At 35.2% G+C, this 18,802-nt stretch overlaps 1 protein-coding gene across 1 annotated transcript; it reads right to left on the reverse strand.

Annotated features, from left to right (window-relative positions):
- Nucleotides 1–17,092: 17,092 nt before the first annotated feature.
- Nucleotides 17,093–18,547, reverse strand: LOC131876705 (uncharacterized). Its single transcript, XM_059222167.1, has 3 exons — nucleotides 18,424–18,547; nucleotides 17,526–17,961; nucleotides 17,093–17,387 (listed from the first exon to the last, which is right to left on the reverse strand). The coding sequence occupies exons 1-3, from the start codon at nucleotides 18,545–18,547 to the stop codon at nucleotides 17,093–17,095; spliced, it is 855 nt and encodes a 284-aa protein (XP_059078150.1).
- Between the last annotated feature and the right edge of the window lie 255 nt (nucleotides 18,548–18,802).

Genomic DNA, 18,802 nt, shown 5'->3' on the forward strand with positions numbered 1-18,802 from the left:
GGGCTTGTAAAATGCTTTGCAAAACCATCCCATGTTTTCACCTTTATTTTGTGAATTGGAGCTTGGTCTAGGAGGTTAGACAAGTTGTTTTGTAGGTTGCAGCAGTAATAAAGTGCTAGAGGAATTTAGAGAGAAGTATTCTTATGAAAATAACAAAGAAGAACAAGAACAACTAACTTAGATAAAGTAGATAAAGTCAGAGCCTAACGATCAAGCCTTCCTACCTTTGAAATTTTCTTTATGTTTGAATTTTTTTTATTAATCAATCCTAAAAATATGTATATCTAGAATATATATTTTTCATAACCTTTGATTCCTTAGAATTATTCTATAAGACCTAACTTATAAATTTTTTTCATATGCTAATTTTACTCTCTTTGATCAGTGGCATTAAATTTTTTGAACATCCTATATGTGTTTTCATATCTATGTTTAACATTCCACCCAAAAGTTAACATTGCTTTGATAACTCCAAATTCATATCTAAGCTCATCCTAAGGTAACATGTTCATAGTCAATCAATAAGCTTTCTCTATGTGATTTCAAGTAAGATATTGATCTATATAGTTAATTTTGTGCTTGATTTGAGGGATACATCCATTGTCAAACCTTAAGAAAATTTTGTTCCATATCCTAGATTTATTTTGTTTTAATTCTCAGTGAGTAATTTTCAATAGTAATAAAGTGGTATATATCCTTATATTTCAATGACAAAAGATCAGTTTTTTGAATAAATACATATAAACATAAAAAATATTTTTCAAATCTTATCTATTACAATTAAATATATTAACGATACCATATTATACATATCCCCATTTATATAATGAACAATAAAGACTTCTTTACAGTATTATATATTCATTATGGATGATAATGCTTACCAAAAAAAAGAAAGATAAGAGTTTATATGTTGAACCATTCTTAAATAGATATGGTTGCAAATTGCTTTGATATATTATGTATAATAGATTTCTATAACCGAATTTTTGTGCTATACTCTTGGATTCAATACTTATGATTTTGGATTTTAGATAGCATGCCTCGCTAGATTACTTTGGACTATAGGTGTAGATTCATTGTGGTTTATGCTAAAAGAATTCAAAAAAATGTACATAGTTTATGGGTAACTTCACTTAAGAAACTCATGTCTCATCTCTAAGGGTTGAGAACATTTCCATCAGATCATGTCCTTTTTGGGTAACACTCGATCATGTGTTTCATGTTGGTTAGAAAGTTACAAACCAGAGCAAACAAGGATGCAATCCTATATTTCATAGTAATGCAACATTTCCAAAGCTATTTCAACATGAAACCAAAAGAACTGGTTTCAGTTAAAAGCTCTATCAAATTTTATTGGCCCTTGTTAATACATTTATAATGATTAGTTGGACGCTCTGGATATTTTGTCATCCTCAACATGGTGAGTTCATCTCTGATTCTTTTCACTTTTAAATGCAATCAACTCCTAAAGAAGTGGGTCATATTATTCAGCAAAGTTGTCATCTCCATGGGTGAAGACCTATGCTGGCTTAGAAGTTAACTCTAAGAATATATACAAGGTTCTCAAATAATTTTTGATGCTGCCAATAATATTGGTGTAACAAATACTTGATGGTATCTAAGGGAGAAAGGAAAAAAAATTCCAAACGTTGCATCTCCCCATTAAAGTCCAATAAATGGTAGGACAATTTGAGGTCATTGATGCATATTTGATCAGTGATCTATCACATAATATATTATAACTTCATTTGCCTTCCTTGTGCTAAACATTTAAGTCATTATTGCACTTGCTAGACAAAATTTTGGGCAACCACATTCAGATTGCGGGTGATTTTGCAATTGACAAATTATTTCAATAGGATTCGATTTATGACTGATTTGCACCTTATATAAGTGTTGTAGAACCTTAAAATTAAAATTATATTCACTCTTTGTGTATGAGGATAGTCATGGAGTAGCAACGTATATAAGTGCTGATGATAACACTTGATGTTCTCAGCTAGCATTGATTTATAACATTGGTTTATGTTGTCGAAACTCATCCTAAGTATGCCATCAGATTGGTCACAGGCTGAAAATTTAATAATCCTATCTCCAGTGAAGAGGCACTCGCCAAAAAACACCTCCCTTGTGATTGTGGCAACCAAAAGAATATGTAGGCCTTCATGTCTTCTATTTCAACAACTGTTATAATTGTAAATATTGTCCAAAACATTTTTCTCTTTGCAGCCTTATAATTTCTTTGGCATTCAATCCTTAGAAATCTTGTTTCTACCATGATGAGATCTCAAACAAACTTGAGAATAACTTTTGTGTCTATTTTGAGAAAATGGCTTTACTATGTTTGGTATGTCTTTCAATTTGGGATCATAATTTCTTATATGTGTCAATTTTAAGTATATTATGGGCCCATAACCCATAGGTCCCAAGATCAATTTCATAACTAGAAAATAAGATATCTAAATGAGTTGAAAAATTTTTAGGAGTAAACATGTGGACATGTTGAACTATACAGGGGGAGAGATGACCTTTAAAATTTTATTTTTTTATACCAAAATTTAAGTTCAAATACCCTAGTTACTTAAACAAAAGAAAGGTTGAAACTGTTTTATATCAAGTGTTTTGTGGGTGGTCATAATGCATTTCTGTTTTCTTTTAAGATGCTAGTAACATTATTTTTAGTACTATCTTTATCTATTGTACTTTGCCATTGGACTCGATCAACCCAATAACCTTGTACATGTGATTTATTTTATTAAAGTGGATATTCATGTAGTCTGGAATGCATGATTATCGTCTTTGAATATATGTTGAATATATAATAATGAGTGCCTACATAGTATGAGATATATACATGTCATTCAATAGGTATATGTCATGTATTGACATAGGATGGTACTTTTAACTTTAGTGTTGAAGTTACATGATAAATATCTATACTAAAGAACTAAAGAAAATAGATTACATAATAATACAATTTGATGAAGTTGAAATATATGAGATTATCAATTTGGGATATACTTATAATAAATATGTGTATATATAGTAGATAAAGTCATTTCATGTATATATATAGTAGATAAGTTTTGGTAGCTCCCAAGACTTATGAAAAGAACAAAGAAGAACAAGAACAACTAACTTAGATAAAGTAGATAAAGTCATTTCATCTCCCTGAATGGGTTGCTCTTCTTCCATTGGTGTTGTCCCTTCCTTTTCCAGAAAATTGGCTTTAAAGGCTCTTATATTTGGGTTAGCTAATTCCCTTTCAACACCATTTTTAATAGGTTTACCAGTACTCAGTGGTTCATACAGTCCTCTAAGGAGTTGGACCATCTCAACCATGGTGCGCCTCATATTAGCTTGAAACCAATGTGCCTCATATTAGCTTGAAACCTATGCCCCCTATTGGTAGCTGATGGGGATAGAATACCATTCGTTGGACATATCAATGAGGTGTGCTTTATGTCTAGATAATAATCAAATTTATTTATTTTTTTAAAAATAAATAGCCATTGGACTTACGACAAAAAATAAACTTTGCACCGATGATGAAATCATCGGACCGACAACATTCCCGTTGATGCAAAGTTTCTGACTGTCGTCGTAATTCCGACACCAACTAAACAAACATCCGACAAGGATGTTGTATGTCCAATGAAACTCCCTTGTTGGATGGTGATTGATGCATATTACTGGACCAATGACCAAACCGTTGGACCAACAACATTCTCGTCGATGCAAAGTTTCTGGCTGCCATCAAAATTATGACGCCAACTAAACAAACATCTGACAAGGATGCTGTATGTACAATGATATTTTTGATTGGAAGAGCGATCATGGCCACCATCAAAAGAGTTCACGGTGTCGTCATAATTTCGACGTTCAAAGGTATTGTCAGAAAGTCCGACGATGAGTTTTTGATGGCTTCATTTGTCAGTAGTCCGACGAAAAGTAGTCGCAATTCGGATGATCAACCATTGGAAATTAGCCCTGAATGTATTAGTGCTCGTGTAGCTAGCCAAACTAGATTCTAATGATTACCATGATCATATGAGTTGGAATGAACCCACTTGCACACACATGGGTAATCAAAGACTAAGTACTCTGATCCAATTTGGGATTCTTCTTCCCTTTTGAGTATGCTTCCTAGTCGCTAGATATGTTCAATTGAATTTTCTAGAGGTTCTAAGTGTGGGTTGGGTCTCTATCTTTGAAATGTTCAGGAACATTTATTCAAGTGGTGCTAGATGTTGTGACAATCTCACATATCACCTTTTTGCAAATAGAGACCTCTATACTTGGGGGCAAGTTTCATACACTCTATTCTTCCTACCACATCTTCCATTATCCTTCCTCCAATATCCATTACCTTATCTAAATCCATCACTATCTATGATCTTGATTCTCTTATCCATATCCATATCCCCTTTTCCATCCTAGATCTTGATCAAAACTACTGACACAAAAATGCGTAGACTATCCATCGAATCAAATCGACAACAGACAAACTCTCCATGTCTGCAATCAAACTGATCACATGTCTTGTTAATCAATCCATCACTCAAAATCTATCAACATCAACATGTCTTATATAAGGAAAGGTACACTCAAAACTAGATGGATCGGTCTTACATGGGGTACTCACTCTTTGAAACCAGACATCATTATCAACCATCACATTGAGCAATACAAAACAAAGACATTGATCAATATCCATCTAACTAATCTACCATCTCTTCTATCTATTAGGACATGTATCGTATATTTTGCATCCATCTAATCTAATCCATCTGCAAGGATCCACCAAACTTTTCAACATGCAAAACAATCTTGGACACACTTAGCGTAGTCACTGTCCTTGATTATCTGAAGTTATCCACATCATATATCACCATGGCTTGGTGATCAGTGTACATATCCATTATCGAAAGTAGTGTCTAAGGCTGGGGTGTTGCAATGATTGGCATAAATTATGATGATGTTGACATATCGGTATAAGGACTATTGGTGATGTTATAGTTGATATGATAAGGAGAATGATGGCATGGTGATGTATGATCGGTATAGATTGAGATATTGGTTGGTCACTTGGTGATCAGTTATTTGTGTTGTCATTGATGGCAACTATGGCAATTATTTATTCTTGATTACTTTGTCATCTAGGTTTACTGGTGTAATCTAACCGGTAAATGATTAAGTTGGTGAGATGAACTATGGAGCTGACATAAAACCTAGCAAATAGGACTTTAACCAGTAAACATGAAATAATGTTATACTTAAGCAATTGGTTTTGAAGATTGATGAGGAATTAGGTGTTGTGGTTTGAAACATGTGTTTATATCATTCTAATGAGTCTATGACCAGAACCACATCATGTTTTGATAACCAAAAGTCATGTTTGTGATTTACTGTTGTATTTTCAGTAGGGTTTTAGCAAGGTTTTAGAACTAGTAACAATATCTCTTAATCGATGATGCTTTATGGTTTGGCAATGAATTTTATTATGTTCATAGCTTGATGGTGACGTGTCAAAATCCATGTGAAAAGATAAGATGTTGTTTTGGTGCGATCAAGGATGAAATTTCTTGCGAAACAACGAAGAGCATAGAAGAATGTTTTAAGGGTTTGACAATTTATCAGATCGATGCGCGGTGATGAGTTATGATCATTCAACGAATGTAATTGTCTTGTAATTTGTTGTAATGATTTGTATGTTGATCTATAATAATTTGTAATGATATGATATGATCTATGATGTAGATTCATCGTATGTAGGGTTTTGTAACCGACAAAGATGTAAAGTGTATTTAGGTCAGTTTTGATGAATTTTATTGTGTCGGTAATCTGAGAAAAGAGTGTGTAGCTGAACCAAAGGTGTGTGTTTGCAAGAGTGAAGCAGATTGGAGTTGAAGTGGATCTGAACAAGCAAACAAGAAGTTCTATTTCCAGATTGTTCATTTGTTGTTCCCTAACAGTTGTAGCAGGTTCAAAATCCCTTAACTGGGTAGGTCTTAACATGCCTTGTTCATGTAAATCCCTTAACTGGGTAGCTCAACAACTTGAGTTTAAATCCTCCTGTGAGGTTGCTTCTAATAGGGCAAAGCTCCTAACATAGCTCATATTATAAATCCCCTAACCCAGTGACTCCTAACAGGGTCTTCTCCTAACCGGGCATCATTGTAAGTTCCTAACTGGGCTAGTCTCCTAAGAAGGCACATTCCAAAAGAGTGCATTGTCTTGTGGGTACCAATTCCCACTGTGGTTTTTCCCATTTGGGTTTCCATGTGAAAATTCTGGTGTTCATATGGTGATTGATTTGTGTTTGTGTTAAGTTGATATCTTTCTATTGCATGCATCATATGGAACACTTAAACAAGAAGTTTGGTAAATCTGATTAGTAGATTGATTTCAGTGGCTACTGGTACTGGTTATGATCTGTTTTGGTGAAGTATGGATCAATTTGGCTTAAGATTTCAGTTTATTGTTAATATTGATTCACCCCCCTCTTAGTATTAGCCAGATCCTCTAAATAACATGGGGGACAACTCACCTTTTGAGCTAGGAAAACAGGCAATCAAACACACAAACATAAGCTACCAAACCAAACAAAGATCAGAACTATCAATGGTAAACATCAACACCAAAACTGGACGCACAAATTGATTTCTGTGATGAAAATAAAGATAAATTTGCAAGATGTTTTATTTGACAATTACGTAGGGTAGCATGCATGTTTACCTATGGTAGTTTTTAATTTTTGTGATCAAATCTCCTAAGCAACTCAAAGATGTCTTGAAACGAGAGAACAAGGAAGGAGTTTGATATTTTATCTGTTGTTTGTGAGTAAAAGTTTATTACTATGTAAATATGTCTTAAGACGTTATCAAGACACATATTGAACTTAGGATATTTCAAATTTGTATAGGACGAATAATAACTCTTGTCTGTTTTACGCAAGCAACACTCAGGTTGTCTTGGTTCAATTATACCTCGATGCTTGTGTCATCTTGCAATATCAAAACTCATGTAAGCTATACTCAGGTCATCATGGTTCAAATATACCATACTACTTGTATCAACTTTCAACATTTAAAAAGCTCAATGATGATAAAAAGGAAGCACTACAAATTTGATCAAAAGGATGACTATCTTAGAGGGAACATTTCATATCATTATCATATCATTTAAAGTGCATTTAGTTGAATATCATTTAAAATGCATTTAGTTGTATATCATTTAATCATTGCATTTAGTTGCATATCATTACATTTAGTTGCATTATCATTATCATTTAATCATTGCATTTAGTTTCATATCATATCATCATCATCATCATTTAAGTTGCATCATCATTTAGTCACATTCATCATTGCATCCATCATATGCATATATCATATCATCATGACATCATTCTTCACTTTAATATCTTCATCATTCATCCAACTATCGACTATCATGTCTTATACAGGATGTATCCTTCTTGAAACCAGACACAATCATCTATCATGTCTTATACAGGATGTGTCCTTCTCGAAACTAGACATTTTTTATCATCTATCTTCATCTTAGACATGATATATCTTTCCTGAAACTAGATGTTTTTATCATCTTTATCTTATACATGATGTGTCCTTTCTGAAACCAGACTTGATCCCAACTTCATCAATCCACTCAATCTTATCAATTTGATCAATCTTATCAATCCAATCAAACCCATGCATGTCATCAACTATCCAATCTTCTATCTTTCATATAAACATTCTTCTTTCAAGAGATCATTCATGCCTTCAATGCACAAACAATCTCTTGAGGGGGCATCCTACTTCCATATCTCAACATAATGGGGCAAATTCAGTCATTCTCATTATCATATCGACATCCAAATCAATATCTAGGGCACCAAAATAAAAAATTCAATATCTAGGGCACCATATCAACAATTTTGGCAGCATATCGAGCGATTTTATTGAATCAACATGTGGTCACACATCACTTCAAAAAGGGGCAAAATGTAGACACCTAAATCTGTACACTTAATTAAATAAATTTAATTTGTTTAATTATCATTTATCCACCTATTCATTAAATTAAGGTTTAATTAATATCCCCTTTCCTTCTATCCAGCCATTAATCAAATTCAACATTTGATTAATTCCCCTTTCTTCTATTAATTGAATAAATTTGATTTATTTGATTAAATCCTCTTTCTACATTTAATTAAAATCATTTCTTGCATATAAATAAATCAATATTTATTTATAGACCCCCCACTTGCATTTTCCTACAAAAGCAAGTTGCATCCATTTTTAGTTGAAATAAATCTTTTTATTTCAAATTAAATCCAAAAATTCTCCCACTTGCATTCTCCTAACATATCCACTTGCATGCCTAAACCCCTTCTAGATTCTTCTAAACTATCCTAATTAGCCTAATCCCCCCCTTAAGCATTTGTACAATCCTTAAGAGAATGTCACTTCTAAAAAAAAATCCAAAGTCTTTCATAAACCATTAAAGGCTTTGTGTCTCCAACAAGTTAACCTTTAAAGTCTTCATAACCATTAAGGGTTAACTCAGCCTCAACCCTTGGTTAGAGACTTTCTCTCTAACTTAACCCTTCGTTAACCCATGGGTCTCTTCAAGCATTCATTGCTTTGACCATGGTTATCCATTAACTCTTGCACAAGAGTTTATCCTTTGGACAAAAAGATTATCCAATAACTCAACCTTAAACTTACCTCCTAAGGTAACCACCATGTCTTCTCAGGCATTTAATGCCTCTTACATCTCCTTTCAAGCCTCCTCATGGTGACACTTGTTAGCCTAGGATTGGGTTGAAAATCTCACAAGGATTAAAGATCATTCAATCCCAACCCTTGTTAAGATTACTCAATCTTAATCCTCCAATTGCCCATTTCTTATATAAATAGGCTTCATTTCCTTCATTATTGATCAATCCAAGTCTTCATGCATCTAAGTTATAGTCTCATTTCATCAAGCATTTTAGCCTCTCTTTGATAATAGTAATTAGATCATTTTAGTAGCATCATAGCATAGGTTTATCATGTTTTTCATATCATGTTAGTAATATATCATGTTAGTTTTATTTCCATGCTAGCTTAATATCATCTTAATATCATTTCCATGCTAATTTAACTTCATATCAATATCAACATCCTTGCAACATATCATTAGCTAGTTTCATATCAAAATCATTCACTAAGATCTTAGTTGCACTTGCATTTAGATCTTTTATCAAACTATCCCTCATTCTTTGGGTAGTCATCCTAGAGATCAAGTGCCCTTCCAAGCCGAGAGCCACCTTGATTTGAAGGATCCTTGGAGATAGAGAACAATGAGATGCTTTTGGGAGTTTTAATTGATTAACATGCTTCGTTCTTATTGAATCCTCTAATATAATGTTTCATTGGTATGCTATGATGTGATCACTTTCGTTTTGCAGGTTCCACTCTTTCTAGCTTACAAATATTAGTTTAAAATATGCTACCAAAATTTCTAGTGGCTAACTATTGTGACCTTTGATTTATGTGTGCATGCAATTTGGGCATTCTTCTATTCTGCATTTATCCTTACAAGCATCCCTACCTTGCATGGTAGTCACTTTAGTTAATATCCCTATGTCAATTCAAGTCCATATAATTTTTTAAATGATAAATTAGGAGAGAGTGATAATTATTTGGTAGATTTATTAGTTTTAGAATCACTTTTAAACATATATATCCCTTTAAAGTCTAGATATGATTTAGGTGTTTTGTCATAGATATAAGGATCTATATAAAGATCTAGGCATTCCCAAATTACTTAATATCAACACAATATTCACAAACACCACAAGGTGTAAAGTAAGCTATATCCATTGAGGGGTTTGGATCAAAATATATGTTATAAGGAATAATCTTCAAATCCCTATTATCATCTCTAGGGATGGAAAAGAATTGAATGAGTTGCTAGCTAGGGAATTTAAAGAGGAATAAAATATGGAAGATTTATTTTACCAAAATAAAGCACTATCCTTTAGATATAATCTAAATTCACTAATCAATATATTATTGGCGCAAACAAGTTTAGTGGGGGGCTTATCAAACTACCCAATCTTGCAGACTTAAAATATCATCCAATCTATTTTATGAAACAAAATTGAAACATATTTTTATTGCAACTCTCATGTGTACATTCATACAACAAAATACCTCAAGAACAATTACATACATTAAGGATTTCAACAAGAAATAAAATTCAAAATTTTTACAAGAGTTTATAGGCATGTCATGCCTTCAAATCTTAAAACCCTCTTGCTTTCAACTTTCTTGGTTGCACTCCTCTTTTGAAATGTGATTTTTTTCTTATCCTACAGCTCTTATGGTTGCTTTAAACACCACTAACACACTTGCAAATTCATTTTTCTCTTTACTCTATTCTTCTCCTCTTGAAAAACTTTTTTCTTACACTTTTCTCATGTAATATTTTAGAGCAACTTGCAAGTTATTCTCCAACCTTGTTGCTCTTGATTTCTTCCTCTTAAAACCATTAAAGGACACATTTAATATATTTGTAAAATTTTGTGAGGTACCAAAAAAAGGCACCCAAATCTTCTCTTTCTCAACTTGACGTCTAAAATTCCTTCAAAAGCATGAAATAACATTAAGAGTTTGCTTTTAAAAATGTGGCATAAATGTTTCTACACCATATCCAAAGTCTTGTTGTTGTATATGTATTTTAAAGATGAGAAAATCATAAAACAAGTTGTACTCCTTTGAAAATTAAAGTCATTAGTTATTTTTTGAAAAACTCTCTATTTTTTCCTCCATTTCAAGTACCCGAATTAAAGAATAAGACAAGAGTGGAATGAAAAATCTCATTTGCATCATGAAAACTTTTCAAGGCATCAAAATTGAGAAAATAACTAATTTTCAATTTTATAATATGCCATTGAATCCCTTGAACACTTGATACTTTGAATTTGAGCAATAAAATACTCTTAAAAACATATTAATCACCTTATTTGTCTCCGGTCTTTTAAATGAAATCCAAGTCTTGATAAAACAAATATTTTATTGTTGAACACTCCAAAATATGCTCTTGAAGCTCCAACCTACACCAAAAATGCAAAAATTGAAAATGAATTTTTTTATTTTTTGCCAACGAGGATTGCTTGTGAGCCTAGAGGCTCTTGCATAAATTATTATCACAAATAAGTTTGTAGTTAGCAAGCAAGACTATTTTAACAAATAATGAAGCATTTAGAGAAGCTATTATAATTATCACTCAATAGATCTATGCAATCATTATGTAAAAGAAATGAAGTATCAATCAATGTGATCCTCTAATAAATGAACATCATCAATTCATGAGTAATCCAAAGTAGTGAAAGAATAATCATCACAAGAATATCATTATTATCTACACACTTAGACAATGCATAACAACCACTTTGGGCTATCATGAAATACTAAAGATGAGTCATTAAAAGGCATGTGATGAATCCTTGCTAGAAGAATGATCATCAATGTCATGATGTAGAGGCTCATAATGGAATGATTGATCAAATGAACTAGTAAGGGTCTCTACTAGCATAGGATATGTATTCATTAGCTCTATGAAGGTGGATATTTAGGGAAGACATGAAAAACAAATTCCATAGAGATGGCATCCATGTCTAATGCATAAAATTGCTAGAGTGAATCAAGGACATAGGTGTCATGTTAAATAAATGAAAAGAACATGTCAAAATCTAAAATAAGTACCAACAAAATTCACCTAAAGAAGAAACCATACAAGGTGCCACGATCCAATTTAAAGTTAGGGTGCAAGGGTGGGAAAAACTGGGTTTCATAATGCAATCCTAAACCCTAAATATGAAATCAAATCACAAGGAATATTAAGATTTATAACAAATCTATAAAAAAATAGAGCTATATCAAATATAGAAACATGTTAAAAAATGTAAACCCTAGGTCAAGTTATGGGTTGGTAGGGCAAGCACAATGATAAGCAATAAATTCAACCACCAACCCCTAGAAAAGGATAGATAGATCAATGAAGTTGTAAAAGCCAATGACAACACATTAAAAAATAAGTGTTATCAGAGACTAAAATAAGTGTTAACAAAACATCTAAAGAAGAAACCATAGAAGGTGTCATGATCCAATTTAAAGTTAGGAAAACTAGGTAAATCATAATGCAATCCTAGACCCTACACATGAAACCAAACGACAATGAATAATTTCTTTTTTAATAGATTAATAGCTGCAGAGGGGCAGCACCCTTGTATTAATCAAAATTGAGAAATACATACTTGGTTCAGAAAGAGCCATAGAGGGAAAGAACCAGGAAGAAAACCCCCTACCACCGCTCCAACAATGAACAAAAGGGACAACCAAGCTGGCAAAGATCCTAAAAAGCGAGAAAAGAAACAACTGGAGGATAACAAAATGCTGGTTGAAACCAAGAGCCTATAATTATCTAAACAACACAATAAAATGAGATATGGAAAACCAAAGAGGATCATAGCACGGGGCCGAGGAGGTCGATACGTTCAAAATTATTCATCGCTTGAGACTGGGTCCTCGTCACTGGGAGAAGGAGCATCGGCTGCATCCAAAATTATCGAGCAGTCATTCCCGCAAGCAACATGAGCTAATGCTTCCGATTTTTCCCAAGGGTGGCTAACATTATCTGGAATCCACTCATCGTCGCGACCAAGACCCCAAGAGTTTCCTTCAACTATGTCACCATTGGCCATAATGCCAATGTCTTCTCTACCCAAAAGCCATTCCTCCTGGATAAAGGTGCTTCTCTCGATAGCTATGAAGCCTGACAGTATACCGACAATCTTGCAGAGGAACTCAATATTTCTGTTAATAACAGGCCAGGAGGCGTCCAAGGCATTGAAGTCAAGAGAGTTTACAATCACCTTTTTCTGCACCTCCACACCATTTCCCAAACTCATATAATAATTTTGGGGGAAGGGCAATTTGAGATTGTCGTCGATATTGTCCAAAACTGCGTCAATTTCCCCAAGAAAGCGGTGCTCGAACACCATTTGGGTGAGAAGCTTCACCTTTTGTTTGCTAATCCTCATATAGAGCATCATAGATAGGAAGAAAGCCAGGATGTCTGCATTGACTCTGTATCTATGGTATGTATGAAGGAATTCCTTCCCCAAAATTATTTTAACACAGTGTAGAATCAAAGGGTGGTTTGAGGAAAGAACCGATTGTAGGCGCTTATCGGAGATTTTGACTAGGAATGCCATCTGACGGCAAGTTGCCTCCAGAAAAATCGATGTTTCCATTATAAAACAACAGAGAAAGAAAGAGGAAGAGTTTGATATGTTAAAAATATGCAGGTCTTCCTTTATTTATCTCGACAGCTCATAAAGGTTGAGGAGCTTGAGGACTTAGCTAATCGTGCCAAATTACTTCTCACAAACAAGGCACATCTTAAGCATGCCATCTTTAATCGCAATTAATTGCGTCTTTGATGTCAGTCGATGTTCAGATTTATCATATCTAATAGTAATGATGAAATTAGATTATCTTCTGACAACAACTAGATCGAAGCTAGAGTTAGTGACCTCGGTAAGATCATATTACTGAAACCATAAAGAATACCGATACGTCTCCCAGTGAGTACTACCAAACGGTAGGGGCCAATACATTGGGGAAAAAAACATTTCATGCTTAAAACAAGGTCGGTTGCATCACTCAAGCCATATTAACCACCATAATCAAATGAAGTTGTGCCTCAATCCGAATAGGGTATCTGAGGAGAGGAACGATTGTAACCGCTTATCAAAATTTTTGCTAGATTATCGTTCTAGCAGCAACTGCAATGGGATTGTAGTAACCTTGATGAGAACCTATACCAGAAAGTAGTAAATACCGGTTGGGGACAAGTGCAAGAGACCTATGTAAATGACAGTTGCACCAACTGGAAGAGACCGAGCAACTAGGATGGATACCCCTACCAGTAAGAGCCAGAATACCACAATCAAAGAGAGACCCATACCCGGTAAGAGTTCATCCCCCGGTATGAACTACCGATCGGTAGAAACCAAGACATCGGGGAACCAAAGCGGTTCATTCATCTGCCAAGGGATGCAACATTAAACCATGATAATCACTATAATCAAAATTTAACTATGCCCTAGCTGAATACCCAGATCAAGGCCTCCATCTGCAATTTCCATCTTAGATAGGTTGTCTGCATCCATGTTGCCTTCTCTATAGATATGGCTAATCCGAAAACTTTCAAAGGCCTCAAGCAACCCCCCTATAGCTTGAAGCCATAATATGAGACACCAATTGGGTGTATGGTTACTATGAACATCATTGATAACATTTAATGAATCACCCTCCAAATAAATTATTTTTATCCCCAATTTAGACCCTAATTGTAAACCTCTTAATGCTACTGGGGATTCAGCCTCATTGTTAGTGGCCAAACCAATGTCTTTGGAAATTTACTTAATACAGATACCTTCAGAATCTCTAATAATATAGAAAATTCCACTCCACCCTGGATTCCCTGTAGAGGCACCATCAAAGTTAATCTTATGCCACCCTAGTTTTGGGACTACCCATTTAACATCCAACCTTGGATTAGCCGGTATTTCAGGATTGCTATTTCTGAAAAGCGAGGGGATGATCAAATTTGGGAATGAAAGCTTTAACTTCCAATCCCAATCAATGTATAGATTCTTTTTCAGCGATTTGGATTTGGCCAATTCATTTAGGAGCTCAACCAGGTGGTTCTCAATTTTCCCACAGAGGGCTAACTGGCCCATCTCTTTATCCTAGAAAATTCTTCGATTCCTTTCTTTCCAAATTTCCCAAATCATCAATGAGGGTAGGATAACAAATAAGTCCCCAAATAATGCCTTGTATTTTGATTTAGGCCATAGTAGAAACCAATCATCCAAACCTTTCAGAAAACAGCATACCAGATTTAGTTTTCCCATAAAATGCCACCAACAATTGTTGGAGAATTTGCAGTGAAGCAAAAGGTGATCAATTGTTTCCTCATGATTACAACATAATACACATCTATGAGGTCCATTAAAACCCAGATGAAGGAGTCTTTCATTGGTTAATATTTTCCTCTAAAAAAGCCAACCAAGTAGAGGAACCTGCTTTAGGAAGTAGATGTCTATGCTAGAACAGACTAACCAACCAATCCTTCTTGTCTACTGCAGCTTCTTTCAATTTATATCCAAAACATACCTTATACTTACCATTAGAAGAGCCACACCATCTAATGATGTCCTCATTTGGGGATGGATGAATGATTCGTTTCTTCAGAATATCAACAAAAAGTTCTTTCTGATTCTGGGATAAGACCAAGGGGTCAAGAGAGTTCCACACCCATTTGTCAATACCATTCTCCTTAATTGAATGACCATAATCATAGACATTGTGTCCCCAGAGCCAACATGTTTCTCTCATTATAGATTGGAGGGCGAGGTTATGACACAAGGCTTCTTTGCCACTCCAAGAATCCAACCAAAAGGATGCATTCCTCCCATTTTTGACATCCCAAATGACCTAATCGCTTATGATTTCTCTACATTCCAGAATAAAATTCCAAATGGCCAAGCCCCTGGGAGGGTTGATAACTATGAGAATCCTTTTAGGCTCAAGTGAGTCCAGATATTTGTGTTTTAGGATTCTTGCCCACTTCTTATTACCACCTCTACAAATTTCCCACACCAATTTAGCTCCCATAGCCAGATTCATAATAGAAATCTGTCGAGTACCAGCACCCCTAGCATTTTTTGGTTGACTTATTTTTTTCTAGGCAATCAGGGGAAATTTCCCTTTGTCATCTAGTCCATTCCAAAGGAAATTTCTCATTATGGAAATTAACTCCTCTTCTATGGCAACCGGTAACTTCATGCAAGCCATGGAGAAAATCGATATGGCAAAGAGGATTGATTTTATCATAGTAAGCTTACCAACGGATGATAGCCACTTCCCTTTCCAATTTTTGATCCTAACTTTGCATTTCTAAATAAGATGTGACCAATAGGAAATCTTATTACAGCCACTGAAAAGAGGAGTCCTGAGGAATTTACCTAGAAATTTTGCCACTCTTAAATTGAGGATCCTTGATAGGACACCTTGCATATTCGACAACGTGTTGATAAAGAAAACTTCTGACTTATTCCAATTGATTTTTTGCCTTGATGCCTTGCAATAGTCATCCAAGCATGTATATATAGTCCTTTCCTCCCTTCTACTAGAGGATCCAAAAAGAATAGTATCATCAACAAATTGCAAGTGGGTTGAATGTTCAACTCTTGTAGCCACATTGACTCCCAACCAACGAGCATCATGGTGAAGAGATTTAATCAGCCGACCAAGGCTTTAGCCATAATTATAAACAAAAATGGTGACATAGGATCCCCTTGATGAATACCTCTCTTTGAAGGGAAGAAACCATGAGATGAACCATTAACCAAGACTAAGAATTTGGGGGTTGATAGACAATTCTTGACCCAAGTGATCCATTCATTACAAAAGCCAAATTTCCTCAATATTTCTACAAGAAATTCCCTGTCCACCATATCATAGGCTTTCATGATATCCATCTTTAATATCATACAAGAGGCTTTAGTTTTCCTTGCAGTGTGGAGGGTTTCATGGTTGGTAATGATGCCTTCAACAATAGAGCGACCAAGGGCAAAGCCACTCTGCTCATCTGAAATAATATATTTTAGAAGAGGTTTCAGTCTGTTAGCAATGATCTTTGTTACTATTTTGTATACTGAATTGCATAAAGAAATTGGTCTGAAATCACCCATTTGCTGAGGGTTCTTCTTTTTCGGTACTAAAGCTAAAAAAGTGTGATTGATGGCTCCCAACATAGTCATTCTTTTTTTGGATTCTTCTACCGCTAGGTGCAAATCTTGGGCAATAATGTCCCAAAAATGTTGAAAGAAGGTCGCAGGAAAACCATCAGGGCCTGGAGTCTTATCAAGATTCAACTGGAAGGTAACTTTCCTGACTTCTTCTAAGTCAATAGGTTTGAAGAGCTCTTTATTGTGACTTTCAGTAATTATAGAGGGGATTTAGTCTAGAATTATGTTTCTTGCTTCCTGAACACTCTGGCAATTGCCATTCATTAGAGATTCAAAATGTCTTACTGCTTCCCGGGCAATATCCTCATAATCTCTGGCAATACTACCATCCGGTCTCACAACCTCCGATATTCTAGTCCTGCTACGGTTGGCAATAGATGATCTATGGAAGAACTTGGTATTTCTATCCCCATCCTTGAGCCAAAGTTCACTAGATTTCTGCCTCCAGTGAATTTCCTCACGCCGAAGAATTTCATTTAGATCAGACTTGAGAGAGATCTCCCTTCTGAAAAGTTCATCATTCATGCCTGACTTTATAACAGAATTGGTTAAATCCTCCAGCTCTGCCGTAATCCTGAGTTTCTCCTTCTAGATGCTTTGGAATTGACTCAAATTCCACTCTTTGATTTTGATCTTAATATACTTGAGCTTCTTATTTATCTTGAACAACCTCGAGTTGTTTCCGAGGACCAACTCATTCCACCATGCTGCTATCAAATCATGTAAGTCCAGCATTCTGAGCCACATCAACTCAAACTGGAAAGGATTGCCACCCTCAGATTGTCCTAAAGACACATTTAGGCAAATAGGGAAAAGATTTGATCCAACAAGGGGTAGAATAGAATATTCAAGAATAAGATTTTGTGCTAGCCAATCACCGGCGACCAGAAACCAATCTAGATGTTCTGCAATTTCAGTGAAACCGGTATGCCTATTTGTCCATGTAAAGGTCCCATTCTTCGGGGCAACATCCAATAACTGATTCTTATCAACAAATTCCTGGAAATCTTTCTGAGCCATACCAATCCTCTGAATACCACCCTTCTTTTCATAACTTGCCAAGATAGCATTGAAGTCACCTGCAAACACACAACTGCTCATAGAAATATTTCAGAATTTGTCTGACAGGAGTGCCCAAATTTCTCGTTTGTCATTAGCAGTAGAAGGTTCGTAGACATTAAATAGGTTGAAACTCTCATTTTTGCAGAAACTAGTGACCGGACAATGCTGCCAATATTTATCTTTGCCAAGGAGAGTGACATGAACATTCCAAGGGTTCTAGATTATTCCCATGCCACCATAGGCCCCCTCAGATTGCCTCAATAGACCTCATTGTTTCCATGCTTTCATTTTTTTTAATCTCAGACTAACTCCATTTAGTCTCCTGTAATACCCAAATATATCCCTTAGTCTCATCAATTTGGTGCTTAATTAAGTGCCATTTGTCAGGGGCATTGAGGCCCCTGACATTCCAAGATAGTAGTCTCATGGCTCCTAGGGAAGGGGGTTCCCCTTCCCTAAATTAAGTTTGGACTGCCCACTAGCTGCACTTGCGATTTTCAACATTGTTTTCCTTGATTTGCGGCTCCTTTTGCCCTTTGGATTGAAATTTAGTGCAACAATATGTGACATAGACTTCCCAAAACCTTTTGCAGTATTATCCATTATCAGGTTGGCAACAAGTTCAAAATCTTATTCCCATTCTGAGGTAGAGGAATCAATTTCTCCTTCTTCCAAGTCAATGGTGAAGCCTTTCTTGCCCAAATCACCAGAGGCGATTGGATCAACTGGCAAAGGGGGAATAATCTTATCCTCCATCACACTTGAATCACCGACCTTATTGGGTACTGGGGAGAGAGAAGCCACAAGCTCTATTGCAATATCCTTTTGAAGGGATTTAGCATCTTCCAAGAGATTTCG

Source organism: Cryptomeria japonica, chromosome 6, assembly GCF_030272615.1.
Source record: "Cryptomeria japonica chromosome 6, Sugi_1.0, whole genome shotgun sequence".
Lineage (NCBI taxonomy): Eukaryota > Viridiplantae > Streptophyta > Pinopsida > Cupressales > Cupressaceae > Cryptomeria > Cryptomeria japonica.

Bases quoted from the DNA above. Each gene is read 5' to 3' on its own strand.
- LOC131876705 (XM_059222167.1), bottom strand. From the start codon at position 18,547: ATGGATAATACTGCAAAAGGTTTTGGGAAGTCTATGTCACATATTGTT. The intron at 17,962-18,423 runs GTGGGCAGTCCA...GTGTGTTTGCAG, and splicing joins GAAAATCGCAAGTGCAGCTA to GTGACTTCAATGCTATCTTG. The intron at 17,388-17,525 runs GTATATTAAGAT...TGAACTTTTCAG, and splicing joins AAGATAAATAAGAAGCTCAA to AAGGGAGATCTCTCTCAAGT.